Consider the following 14,651-nt stretch of genomic DNA (forward strand, 5'->3'; position numbering starts at 1 on the left):
GGAGTTCGAATCTCCCATGGCCCTTCCTTAACAGGGGCTGGACTTGATGGTCCCTTGTAGTTCTAAGGCTGTTATGATTAAGTCCTGATTATCCGTTTTACACGTCCGTCTACTACGAGTACCGCAAAGAAAAAGCCGCTTCTATTCCCAACCCCAGCGGGAAAAGCCCCGCCCTCGGGCACGCCCCCCGAAAAGCTTGGCCCCGCCCCCCGCTTTGCTCGCTTCTCCTTCCGGCACGAGGGCGGGGTGTTCTTTTAAGGCCCGTTGAGAGGGAGGGTTGTCTAGAAGGGTGGGCCGGGTGAGGAAGTGGGGGGGGGAAGCAGAATTGTGTCGCCCGGTGATGACGACATCGCTCGGTTTTCCCGGAAGCGGAAGGAGGTCGGGATGGGGAAAGCGGTGGAGCGGCTGGGGAAACAAGTGGAGGGCTCGGGCCCGTGATTGTGGGGTGGGGATGGCCGGTGCTGCCCGGGGCGGCTCCGCCTCCTTTCAGGCTGCAGGCGGCGGCGGTGGTGAGCGCGCCTTGACGGAGCTGTTGCTGGAGTTTTCTCGGGCTCAGTACCGGGCCCGGGACGGCGGCGGCAGCGGGATAGGCATAGGTGGAAGCGGCGGTGTAGGGACGGGCAGTAACGCCAAGGTAAGTCGGGGTGGAAGGGGGCTCATCTTCACACACACACCCCAGAGATCAACGATCAGGGCTGCTGCATTCCCTCCCCCCCCTCCCCGCCACTGCAGTAGCTTGTTTTGATAGCGGCATGGCAGGTGCATCTCAACAGGTGTAGATCCTTTCTCGGGCTTAAACTGTCAGAGGAAGGGAAGGAGTTGGGGTTGGACCAAAGATCCCCTCAGTGAAAACCTGAAAAGCATTTTTGGTTGTCGCATTTTGAACTGATTTCCACAATGCAAAAAAAGTTGTGACACCTTAAAAGTCTCTCACGTTTTATGCAGTGTACATTTTTGTAGCGTCAGAATTGTTATTGATGCCGTTGGGTGGCTGCTGGTCTATCACTGAAAGCATAATGTGCTCTTGGTTAACAAATAATTTTTTTAAAGAATGGCCAAAATCCTGTTGCTTATTGCAGTAAATCAGCTGGAGTTGGTTCACCGAATCAGTGGGTTCAATCAGAACTGTAGGTTTCATTGATTGAAGTGGTCTTATTCTAATTGTGATTTCTTTTAGCATAGTAAATTATTAGGGCCTCTCCACTCTGGCATGCTGATTTAGTATATGGCTTAATGGCATGGTTTTGACTGGGGAAAAAAAATCTCATCTGTAAATACTTCTACTTTGAACAATCTATCATTCCCCTTTAAGAGCTGCTGTTCACCTTTCTGGCCCAGCAATAGGGTGAGCATCCTGTAGCTTGTTTAGCTGGGAGATAGCAGCCTCCAGCAGCTGAAGGTTCTGAGAATTTGTGAGTTAAAGTGGAGAAGAACAAAAAGAGACGGGAAGGGAGAAAGTGAACAGCACTGAGAGAGGAGTGATGAAAAAAAGAGAAATTTAACTGTCCCTGGTCCTCCTCAGATGATCAGGGAAAGCATTTAACTGACATCTGATTGGCATATAAGAGGTCATTTGCTGTTCAGACTGAGACATATGCCAAATGACACATGACTTACCCCCCACCCCTCTCAACAGATCCTTTGTAGCCCGATCCACCCTCACCCAAAACATCCAGTCTGGACAGGCCCTTAGAGTGGGCCCACTTGAATCAATGGAACTTGTGAAGCAATTACTGTATTATTAAATCCCTGTTTATTCAGTGGGTCTTCTTTAGGACAATTTACTACACTAAGCAAGAGGATATGGAACAAAAAAGCAGTATTTTCATCTCTGCAACTCACTATTACTTGTAAAGCATCGTTCTTATTCTTGGTATAGCCAGTTCATATCTGTATGATGATTTCAGAGGAGGTCCCCCCCCCCTTGCAAAGTTAAAATACCATAAGAAAAGGGAATTCAAGGGAGGACGGGAAGTACTATGCAATATCAGGTAAAATGAATTCATTTCTAGTATGATCAGAATTGATCGATGCTACCTTGATGGCTGGACATACTCCAGGTTCATAATCTGACCTGGCCTATTACTTATGGGGACTGAATAGGAGAAAACTTAATGCCAATGTCCACATGGGAAATGCTTCTGATTGTGTCATTGTTTCCCAAATATCATGCATCAGTATTATTAATGATACAGTTTGGATGTGTGCTGATCCACCAAATCATATTAATGGGTATCTGTTGGAAGTCCGGAGATAGATGCTGACTGTATGGAAACTCATTTGTTGTTTTTATATGGCAAAGTCTCCCCTGATTCCAAACATTTGTCTTTTTATGGTTGCTTTCTCTGTGGAGGAGTCTAGGTCTCCTAGTGCAAAGACAATGTTTTTCTCTACCGTGCTTGTACATTGTAGTAGTTTATTTCCTAAGATTATGGTACACAGAAGTAACTATAGTCTTTTAATAACTACTTGTTTCCCATTCCTACAGATAGAACACATTGAAAAATGCTGCCTTGAGTTGTTCAACAAAGACTATTGCTACAGTCTGATCCACAATATGAATGGTGAAATCTGCAGCCACTACCCCCGTCTAATTGTCTTTTTAGAATATGAGAGCACTGATCAAGAGAGGCACAGGTAAGTTGTGACTGTCTTTGGAAGAGGAGTCTCGTCTGTTCCAAATGGAACCAAGCAGTTGCATGGCTTGTGAAGTATATAGACGTTCCTTTTGCTGGGAGAAGACAAGTTGTGCTATTAAGTCACAACTAGTTGTCATCTTTTCTTGTTTACTAGTTCTAAAACTGTCAGCGTTCACATAAGTGTTCCCAGTATTGATGGGACTATCATAAGATTTTTGTGTGACCAAGGTATACATTCCTTACATAGAGAAGCATATTCCCTATCTTGCCTCCAAAGTATTCAGTGAAATGATAGGGAGAATTCTGACTTTTCTTTTCTACAAGCTTATCAAGATTAGTAGTAGCTTTGACTGTAGTCAACAGAAAGATAATTTAAATGCCTTTAATTAGGTCTTATTTAAAGGGTTGAGTGGCTTGATGTTGGATACTTAGGTTTGCCTTGCCATGCAGCAGGACGGAAGTGACTGGTTTCAGACAGCTCATGGAGTGGAGCAGACAGGTAAAGATATGTATTAGTGTCCAAGTGGAGAGAAGAATTTTCCTGCCAGGAGCACCACTTGAGATTTGTTTCAGGAAGTAATATGCCGTGGCTAGAGTTGCAGCCACTGAAGGGCCACTTTATGTGTGACTGACTTCCTGTGCAGTAGTGATTTTCATGTAGGCAACCAGCTATAAATTGTCCCTGTACCCCAATGTGTTCCACTTGTCTTGTGTGTTAGGAGGTGCCCATAAACATTTGAGTTACCATCACATTTATATGTGAAAATCATTTTGGATCACTATTACAAATATGTCTTAGTGATCCTGGCAGCTGAAATGTTTACAAGATGTGTCACATTTTCCCTGTGAGAGTGAGAGTATGCTTTTCTCCATGGTGTACTAAACTTTAGGGACACACCGTTTTTTTGTTTTTGGACTCAAACTCCAAGAATTCCTCAGGCAGAATTCTGGGAGTTCTAGCACACAAAGCTACACCTGTAGACACCTCAGTTTTGCTCAACTGAACTAGGGCCTACCGTGGCGGCTGCTTAACTGTCCTGAATTTCTGTTTCCTGCACAAAAGGAAGTTTTCATGGATGTCATAGTTCTTCCAGAGGCCCCCTCTGTAGACTCTAAAGTGCAGCGAGACTGCAACTCCCCTGAAGTAAGAGAGTGGCTTCCTTTTTTTTACATGAGAAACAGAGGCTGAAGAAACCAGGCAGATTCCAAAGTAGGGCCAGGCTCAGATTAGTGAAATCGAGGTGTATATGAGTGTGGGTTGGAAGTTGGAACATCTCTTCCTGGGCACCTAGAAGAAATTCTGGTGACACAGTCCTGCGTGAGTGTAAATCATGTTAAATTTGTTGGGATTTACTTGCAGGTAGACTGGGAATATGATGGTAGCTTATACTGACAGAAATCCTGTTGCACAGCATAGTTAGATGCAGCTAGGGTAGACCTGTTACATCGATGGAACTTATGCAGAAGTTGACTCACCAAGTCCCCACTGATTCAGTGGGTCTATTGTAGTTATTATCTATTATGCCAACCAACAAGATTTCAGCCATTATTTTATTTTATGTATTTATTAAAAGTATACCCCGCCCATCTAGACACAAGTCTACTCTGGGTGGTTAACAATAAAAATAGAATAGAATAAAAACAGTATAATAAATTAAAAAGCGACAATAGCAATATGGTTCAAGATGGGGGGGGGGGAATAAAAATAATCAATTGATGACAGGAGAGAAAGCCTGCCTAAAGAGCCAGGTCTGAAGTTGGAAGCTGGCGAGGGAGCCAGACAGATCTCTGAGGGCAGACTGTTCCAAAGGCGAGGTCATACATGACCAGGAAGCCCTTAATTTTTAATTTTTTAAAAACAAAAGCCTGTATATGTCACACATCAAGTGCATACTGTTTCTTATAATAAGAATGTCTGTGTTGAAAACCAACTGGATCATATTTCTCTGAGTCTGGATACTTAGACTGGATGCCCTGCTGTTCTTCCTGATGAAACTGCTGTACCTTGAATATCTTTAGGTCTGTTTCCTCCATGATTGAATTCCTGTACAGACATTTGTTCTACCCTATAGGTTCACCACAAGTGAATAGGACTGTCCATCTGAGGAACTATATTGTACTCTGTTAAAGCCCACAATGAAATACGTCTTTCTGATTCCACAGCTGTTTTGTTTTTATTAGCTGCTCAAGCAGGTTGACAGGAGTATTTGGTTGATTGCCACAAGTCAAGTGTTGATGGTGTGTATTTACTGCTGTTACCTCCATAGCCTTAGTAATGAATTTGTGTTTACAGTGAGGCTTAGCTTCATGCTCAACACCTGCAGCATTTCCCACATATGGGCCTGATCTTGTACTTGGCATAGGACATCCATACCAGGTGAATGGCTTATGTTGCCATTTTTCAAATGTCAAGGATAAAAGTAATCTGTCCAAGACATCCCCCGGAATTCATGACTCATTTCTCCAAGGTTCTCCTGTAGTGCATAGTTCATTGCACTGCATTGTTCTAGGGTTCCATATGTTCACCTTTTGTTTTGTTTGAATCCAGCCAGTTCTCTCTTCCTTTCCATGTGTGCAATGTACCCTCTAATTTTCAGCCCCACTGGGCAGTGCTCCATCTCTCCAGCATGCAGCTCTGCTCCCCCCATGCACTGCATTCCGTTGCGACCAGAACCTAATGCGATCACTGCATGGAGAAGGAAGAGAGCTCTGCAAGGGGAAGCAGAGTTGTACTCCCAGTTTAGCGGGAACCTTGTGTGTACTTATCTGAATGTGAAATGCATACCTTTCTATTCTCTTTCCTTTCTCTGATTAAGCATTTGGAAACTTCTGCGCAGCAGTGTTTGGTTATCCCTTTCTCTTAATGTGTCCATCAGCTGTGAAGTGTTTCCCATGTTGTGTTTGTGCACCTTCCATGCTTCAGTTTCTTTTGTTCCACATCACCTAAATTAGTTTATTTCACTTCCCTGTTCTAACTCTTTAAAGTGTCATTGTTTCTGTTTATGCTTGAAGTTAAAGAGACTGGAGAGGTCATAAGATTATTTGCAACAGAACAGTGGAATCTGGCTGGGAATGTAAGCATGTTGCTGATCAGAGAAAACAGAGAAGATTCCTTTCCATGCAGCTGACCGTCCTAGTCAAGAGGAAATGTGGCATGCAGAGATGGCTCTGCATTCATTCTGGTTTTTCAAGAATTGTCTGAGCTGGATGGGAGGAAAAATAAAACTTTTGCTTTCAGCTGTTGTGGAACGTCACTTGAAACATTCACAGGGGACACAATGATAGAGAATGCTATCTACCATGTTTCCCCCAAAATAAGACGGGGTCTTATATTAATTTTTGCTCCAAAAACACATTAGGGCTTATTTTCAGGGTATGTTTTATTTTTTTCATGTACAACACTATACATTTATTTAAATATATTAATGTCATCTTCTGGTTGCTGCACAAGGGTGGAGGGCAGGGTTTCACTTAACTGGGGCTTATTTTTGAGGGTACGGCTTATATTACAAGCATCTTGAAAAATCATATTGGGGCTTCTTTTCAGGTTAGGTCTTATTTTTGTGGAAACAGGGTATGCTTTTGATATCGGGTGGCCACACCCTGCCATTCAATTTTTGGATTAATACACATTGAATAGCAAGATGTTCTCCACCCTCATTATAGTTCCGTGCTCCTTCTATAGGGATGCAAGCCAAATTAGACAGGTTTTTCTGATCCTAAACTGAAGTTAAGATTAAGCACAGTACTTGTTTAACAGACAACAAAAACCTCTTGATTTCTTCTTTTCATTTGGCAGAGTAAAAGCGAAAACCTCTAGATTTGTACATGTTGTAGCTTAGCATTGTAATGGAGTTCAGTCTGTCTCATTCCAAATTTCTCTGGAACAATAACAATATCCTTTTTATTCAACCTAGCTCAGCAGATAAAATGAGTTCTCACTGTAAATTTTGAAATTCCTTCAAAGATTTTATAATCTGCTGGCATTGTTCACTCTTGTTTCAAGGGAGATGACAATATTTTAGAAATGGAATACTTTAATTGATCTCTCCCCCCCCCCAAGTATTCTCTCTTTCAGATCTTCATTTCCTTTGACTCTCTGTGCTCGTTTACATTGGTGCCTGCCTGTCTAGAGTTGAATGTTGTTCTCTAAACTGTGTTTCTGCGGTGAGGATTATATAGCCTATTGATATGATTTTCAGACATTGCTCTTTTGCGCGATGGCTTTGGCTTCTGACACATCGCCAATGCTTGTCAGTGTAGTCCCCAGACACTTACCTGACACACTGTAGCCAGCTATTTTCCAAATCCTGGCCAAATCTTGTATTTGGTGCTTTCTTGGTTTCTGTATAATAGGTATCTTTACTGGCTGCAGGAGAACTTTGCCCCTCAAGGTGGTGTTAAACATTGATGGTATTTACTTGCAGTTCACTTAGTGGTAAAGGTAGGTTGGATGGCTCCACACACAGGTTTCAGCTGTGGTCTGTAGATGCTTACAAGTATTAGCTGGTTTTTTCTCTCTTTTTGATATGAATCCTGTCTTTCTATTCACTTCATAACATAAAACATCTCAGCCAACAGTTTGCTGGTACAATTTCTAGGCCCATAGTGACCTAGAAGAATCTCTATGAGATTTGTGTGTTGCTCTAACGGGAAGCATGTGGCCCTTCAAATGTTGTTGAATTACAGCCCGATCAGCTCTAACCTCAAGGAGTCAGTTGTGAGGGCTGATGGGAGCTGTAGTCCAAGAAGCATGAAGAGAGACATATATGAGACAGGCTGGAAAGGTAAAGGAACACTAGCTGCGTGCTGAGAAGATTGCATAGGGTTAAGTGTGCATATGTATATTTTAACTGGATGATGATTAAGTACTTGGTCAGATTACCATCTGTCCTGTTTGAGGACAGGAAAGAATTTGATTTCTTAATGCTCACAAAGTGCTTCCTTTCAATTCAATATATTGTCATTGAACGTATATACACCATGTACACAAACAACGAAATTCACAAAGAACATTCAGAGACCCAACCAAAAACACACCCACATCCTCATAACAATCCCAGAACCCCACCTAAAATGTGGGTTCTGTAATAGTAATTGCAGACCAAATAGTAATAGGTAAAGGTTCCCCTTGACATTTAGTCCAGTCATGTCCAACTCTAGGGCACAGTGCTCATCCCCGTTTCCAAGCCATGGAGCCAGCATTTGTCCGAAGACAGTTTTCATGGTCATGTAGCCAGTATGACTAGACACAGTATGACGTTACCTTCCCACCGAGGTGGTACTTATTATCTACTCGCATTTTTACATGCTTTTGAACTGCTAGGTTGGGACAAGTGACAGGAGCTCACTCTGTTGTGTGGATTCGATCTTACGACTGCTGGTCTTCTGACCTTGCAGCACAGAGGCTTCTGTGTTCTAACCCACAGCGCTACCACCTCCCTCAGTAATAATAATACAGTCCAACAAGTCACTTCTGGTAATTCTTAAGTTCCTTGTTAAGTGCAATTATAGCTCTAGGATAAAAACTGTTCAAAAACGTGTTGTCCAAGTTTTAATTGCTCTGTATCTTCTGCCAGAAGGCAACAGTTCAAAGAAGTTATAAGCAGAGTGGGAAGAGTCTCTGAGAATATTTAATGACTTCCTCAAGCAGTGAGATGCAAAGATGTTGTCCAAGGTTGGAAGCTGAAGTCCAATGATATTTTGAGCCATTTTAGTAATTCTCTGTAAAACTTTTTTGTCCATTTCAGAGCAACTCCCATACCATGAGAGGATGCCATATGTTAGGACACTCTCTGTGGTACTATGATAGTAGTACAGAAGTAAATGCTGAGATAGATTTATCTTCCTGAGCACACTCAGGAAGCACAGCCTCTTCTGTGCCTCTTCCTTGCAGTTTTTGGTTGCCTCTCTTCATATATTTGACTGTATTTGATATAAAATCAGGTTCTAAGGTTGGAAGGGAAACATCCAGCCATCTCCACAAATGGTTGGCACCGGGAAGTCAAAGAGGTGTGGATGGTGGATTACTGTAACAGTAAGAGATCCTAGGAGTGATGTTGGTTTTTTGGAAAACGAAATATAACTGGAAAATTTATCTGCATAGTTTTCCAACACTGTAATGTTAGCTCATATAGCATGTTTGTTTGGCTCATTCTTACCGCCTATCACACATTTCCCCCTTCCACCATAAACACACAAAATATGCTATGTAAGCAAACCAAAGAACTAAAAATGTAACTCGTGTAAATGTTGTGGGCAATAGAAAAGTATCAGGTTTTCCTAACAGGTACAAAATACTTGGACTGATATATTTGCTTAGGAGAAAGTTAAAATAGATTTATATTCAAACACATTCAAAGCTTTATGTGGAACTGATTTTATTGGAATATTTGTAAAAATGTAAAGATAATAACATATATTTCACTTATATTTAAGAAAAGGTGATTATTTCTGAAAGAACACACTATTTTTAGGATACATACAAACAAGAGCTGTACCAGATATATTTAATATTGATGTTTTAACTTTCGCTGAGGTAAAACTAGCACCTGCAGCTTCACTTGCTCTCTGTGCTGTTTATTGGTTCCGTTTCAAGTTCAATGTAGGGCAGAAAAATTTTAACAGAAAAATGCCACATCCATGGAAAATTTTCAGCCTCACATCTCGAGGAGTGCCAGGTTTAGGCAGATCATTCTCCCCTTTCCTTCCCTGCCCATGGAAGGAGGCTGGCAGTAACCTTGATGGCTGGTTCACCTATCTCTTCTTTACATGCAGAAGAGGCAGAAAGAGCAAAGCATGTTGTGAAAACATTGCATCAACACTGTGACCAGTGCTGAGATGCTAACAGGCACATGTAAGTTCTCCCTAAAGCTTTGGGTAACGGGGTCCAGCCCACTTCCCCCCTCACATTTTCACTTCCTAGTCCTGTTCTGTGGAGCATTTCTTGTGATATGCTGACATGGTGCACTGACATGATCTGTGCAGAAGGGTTCGGTGGATAGGGAGAATGGGATGGAGGAATATTTTTTGGGTGGTTCTTTCCCAGTCCCAGGACATCTGAAAGTAGTGAAACAAAAAGGATCCTAATTGCTATGGTAGTTGTCCTCCTCACATGCCAGATTTAGCTCAGCTTCTGTACCCTCCTAAACCAATATGAATGAACCTCCATGTTGCTTTGTCTATTGATAGTCTGAGACCCGTTCGTGGAAGCTATGAGCAAACTCTTGTTGGGTTTCCAATGACAGCTTTGCCTTTATTCTTGAGAAGCTATGCCTGTGCCTGCCTCGAACTCAAAGCCATTCAAATTGCATAAATATTAAAAAAAGATTGCTGCCATTAAAGAGCTGGGTACTTTTTCTGAGTTAATTCATTTAATACACTGGTTCCCAGCCTTGGGTCCCCAAGTGTTCTTAGACTACAACTCCCAGAAATCCTGGCCAGCACAGATAGCAGTGAAGACTTTTGGAAGTTTTAGTCCAGAAGATCTGGGGATCTAAGATGTCCCATATAAAATGTTATTCAGTTGTCGTAAACGATAGTGAAGTATATAGAACACAGGGTAATGGAATAAGATAGAAAATATAGGACAAAACAATGTTGGATCTGCTGGTTCTTGCTTAAACTTAAATCCTGGGTTAAAGTTATTTAGGAAATTTACATCGGCTAATGGGGGCTGAGGCGGTTTTTTCAAAATAACCTGCAACTTGGAATGTTTATTCTAGAGGAGCTGTTGGCAGTGCTTCCTGGGAATGAAGTCAGTGGATTAAGGAAGGTTGGCTAAAACTGGTTGACCTTAAAACAGTGGTTGGCAACATTTGAGGGGCCAGAGGCCATTTTTATTTGAACCTTGGAGAACTGCTACCCCCTCCTCCCATATTTGACCCACCAAAGAGGAGGTGTTGGCAGACATTGCTGGCTAGTTTTTTCCTCTCTTTTTTGGGTTTTGTTTTTTGTTTTTTTGGTCTAATATAGAGCTGAGAAACAGGCAGTGTCATAAAAATGACAAATTGCTTTCCTTTGGGGCTTTTGGAGGCATGATTTCCTATTTGAGAGCCCCCCAAAAAGCATTTTGGGGTGTGTCACAGTGATGAAAAAGGCCAGAACAGCTGGGAAGGCTCTTTCCCACTTCTACCTTAGAATGTATTTTTCTCCCAAGAGTGGGTCCTAAAAAGGAATCTTAAAATTAAAGCTGAGAAGTTTAGCAGAGTTGCACTCCTTGTGGTCTTTCTGCCTTGGTTGTAGTCCATGGTCTACTTTTTTTGTTCATTCTATTTTTGAAGAATTGAAAGAGAAGTTATGCATACACATAGAGAGAATCAACAGTCATAGTTCCTTCTAAGATTTGCTGTGTCATGAGGCTGAGTGAGGTGGTTGTCCCCCAACAGCCAAATTGGGTGGTGGCGGCTATTTATGTTGGACATTCTGCTCTGCAGAATGTCAGAATTAGCCATTTGTCCTCACATAGTGTGGAGAATATTTGTCTCTCTGCCACTGTTGAAGTAAATTTCATCTGCCAATAATCTTGAAAGGGATGTCTAGTTTCTCACCTCAGGTGGAAGAATATTTTCAGCTAACCCTGCACCTTTTCAATTCCGTTGAACTTTTTGAGGGATGGGATTATGTGGCATCTCTAGAGTTCTTACTATACTTTAAAACCTGCCCCTTAATGGCCGCATGGTTTACTCTTGAAGCGGAAACCTCATCAACTGAAGTGACTTCTCAGCAGATGGTGTTGCTAGCTGGATATGTGAACTACATAGGGTCATAGAATATTCTATGGGATAGTATCTGAGCTGGCAGCACTTGTTTCTTGTACATGCTTCAGGTTTTTAAAAACTGGAAATGCCATACTTTTTGTATTTTTCATAAGTAGGGCCCTCAGTTGCCATAGCAACTCCATGGCATGCCAAAGCTTTTAAAGGCTTTTAAAAGTGTCTGCAAAGTTTAATGGAGTTGGCATAAAATTGTTGCCCTTTGGGAATGATTCTCTGGATGGCCAGGGCTCTAGCCTAGCATAACAGTGGCGGTTTTGCATTTAACTGAGAAAGCTACAGCTGCAAGTTCAAAGTGTTCAGATCTCTAGTGCTGCATCTGCATGCATGTGTACTGTATGTGCCTGGCACTCTTCGGATGAGATGGGTGGCATGTGTGTGTTTTTAGATCCTTGGCACAGATGTGCAGGGAGGTGAGAAACAATAGTTGTGTTGTATGAAACGCCCTGTGCTTTTTATTTCCATTAACAGTACACTGACATTAATGTCAGTAGGGTAATGCCCTTCCTTTTCTCTGATCTGTAGACAAGACGTTCAGATTCCATGTAGTGGGATTTTTATTTTGATTGACAGCTGATTCATTGCAGTCATAATTCGAAGTGCTGATTATTACATTGTAAGAGGCTTAGCTTGTGAGGAAGAGTGACAGATGTCCAATTTCTAGGATGCTTTTTAAAAAAAGCTTCAACGCCCAGATCTGCCAAAGAGATGAAGGTGCAAAGTAGTGGTTGAGGGGTGGAATACCCAATTAGAGGTAAAGAATGAGATCGGTCTCGGCATCTGCTCAATCTGAGAGTTAGTTCACTAGTGGACCTGATCCTTCAGTGCTTTCACACCCTTTCTCTCATGGCTCTCTGTTACCTACAGACTTTTCTGATTTTAATAGTCTAATTTTGGAACATTAAGCAGGTGGAATCAGATGCATTTGTTGATGCAAGCAAATGATTGGGAGATCTTGTAGGAGATCCTGATCTATTTTCAGTATCCTTTCCATCCAAGGGCTGTTCCATGCAATCCTGCCTATTTGCTGCTGTTAGTGGGAGAGCCTCTCCTAGTGGGAATGAGAGAAAGGCCACTTCTATGTGGCAGTTTCCAGAAGATTGGACTCCTTGATCTGAAGGAGATATTTTTGATGCTCTACCAGAATATTGCACAGGCGAATCAATTTGATTTTTAAAAATCATTGATTTTTACCCAACCTATTTTTTAAAAATTCCTCTGGTATTCTAGTTAGTTGTACTCTTTAAAAACAATTATTTTTTCTAAAACTGTGGTGCACGTTTTTACTGCATTATATAAATTGTCCTGAATGTCTAATTTGGAAGCGGAAGGATGGGATCAATATTGAATGATGAAAATACAAACATAACTGCTCTTTCCAAAATGATAAAAATGCAGTGCATTCATGGATAAAATTGAGTAGAAAGTATATAGGCTTCCTCTGATTGCCAGTATCATAGGGTAAGTCACCTTGCTTTCTCTTTGGAGTTGGGGGTGGGATTAGTGAAACAAGGAGTGACAGCATGAGAAGGATTAGGTGGAATACTGAAGAATTAGCAACTAAGAGAATGATTTCGTGACCAAAAACCACTTGGCACTTTAGCAGGATGTAGGAATAGAGATTGCTGGAACAGGGTGTGTGAGAGGATGGTTTTAAGGAGTTTCAGAGAGATTGTGGTGGCTCATTGCCTCTGTTGGAAAAAAACCTTAATTTTTGGCACTGTGAAGCACAGAAGTAAATTGAGGTCTTTTTTTAGAGAGAGAGAGTGAGTGTTAGTCTGTGTGGACATACTTGGCACCGTGATGAAGCTTTGAGCCATAAACACTATTGGAGCACCTTGACTAGTGCAGTACCTCAGTGTTTTGTTTTGTTTGTGTGTTAGAGTGTACACTTTGTGGAGGCCTTTCAGCTTATTTGGGCTACAGGACTCAATTACTTATTCGAGTTGTAAATCCGAACCAAATAAGGAGGAATTGGAACCAACACTGCCTTCATTAAAGAAATGGAGGGAGTAGTTCAACTGAGGGAAGCTTTCTGATCTGACTACTAGAATATGCTTGAAAAGCAGAAGTTCTAATTGGCATCCTTTGGGAGTTTGCTGTAGTTGGCCCTATTTATCACTTTTTCTTATCTCTGTACCTTCAGACATCCTCCTTCATTCAAACCGCTTTTTATTTCTGCCCCATCATGCCACTTTGCTTTAGTTTTTCAGAAAATGCAGTAATATTTGTGATAAGATTTCCAGACTTTTGTTGGGTCATGGAACCCATGTTGGGCTGATCATCTAACTAAGCCGAGAGAAAGAATTTTGTGCTCATGCCCTGTGCAAATACTGTAACTTTCCTCCTCCCTTCTTACATTCCTTATAATCCCACAGTTCTTATAAATCCTACAAATAAACTTGAGAGTGGTTGTTGTGGTTTTTTTGGGCTGCCGTGTTCTGAAGGTTGTTCTTGCCAATGTTCCGCCAGTCTCTGTGGCCGGCATCTTCAGAGGACAGCACTCTGTGCTCTGGTGTAGCTGCCTTGGGAGTGCAGTATTTATGGCTGTGAGATAGACTTTTGTCTTTTTCTGTAGATGGGTGATGCCGGCCACAGAGACTGGCGAAACGTTAGGAAGAACAACCTTCAGAACACAGCCAAAGAGCCCGAAAAACCCACAACAGCCATTAGATCCTGGCCGTGAAAGCCTTCGCGAAAAACTTGAGAGTCTTCTTTTATGCATGGATTCCCTTTTCATCAACAGTTCTGAAACTGTTACCCACAGTTTACTCTTGTCAGGTGACAAAGAAAACAATAGGTAACAAAATATTCCCTGGTTTATCAATGCACACTGGAGAAGGGAAAGTCTGATATCTGTAACAGACCGTATGATTCTGAACAAACTTAAATTTAATCTAAAGAGTGCGGAAGTATTCCTGGTTAGTCACTTGGCAGATCCGGGATTAAGAAGGCTTTCAGTCTTGGATGGGGTTGCACTCCTTTTGGAAACCCAAAGTCAGCCCTGAATCAAGACACCCAGTTTAAAGTGCTGGGCTGGCTAGGAATGCTTTTGTGCAATTGGGACTAGTGTGCTGGTTTATTGTTTGGATTGCCATAAAATAACATCTCAGTGGGGCTAGCTTTTAGCATTAGGACGTTCAGTTGGTCTAGAACGCTGCAGCAAAATGATTGGCTAGGACCAGTTACAGGGAGATGCAACTCGTTTCTTAGAGCAGCTTTACTGGTCAATTACTGG

General features: G+C 41.9%; 1 protein-coding gene across 3 annotated transcripts in view; it reads left to right on the forward strand.

Moving 5' to 3' along the window:
* Nucleotides 1-316: 316 nt before the first annotated feature.
* The window catches only part of MTMR14 (myotubularin related protein 14), an 89,938-nt gene continuing 75,603 nt past the window's right edge, over nucleotides 317-14,651 (forward strand). Inside the window, exons 1-2 of one of the 3 annotated variants that reach the window (XM_072989250.2) lie at nucleotides 317-634; nucleotides 2,489-2,637. In XM_072989250.2, coding sequence (XP_072845351.2) covers nucleotides 341-634; nucleotides 2,489-2,637 — 443 coding nt within the window. In that variant the 5' untranslated portion in view covers nucleotides 317-340. The remainder of the gene's footprint in view (nucleotides 635-2,488; nucleotides 2,638-14,651) is intronic. The other 2 variants (XR_013542776.1, XM_072989251.2) reach the window with 2 other exon arrangements.

The sequence above is a fragment of the Pogona vitticeps genome, chromosome 2 (genome assembly GCF_051106095.1).
Source record: "Pogona vitticeps strain Pit_001003342236 chromosome 2, PviZW2.1, whole genome shotgun sequence".
Lineage (NCBI taxonomy): Eukaryota > Metazoa > Chordata > Lepidosauria > Squamata > Agamidae > Pogona > Pogona vitticeps.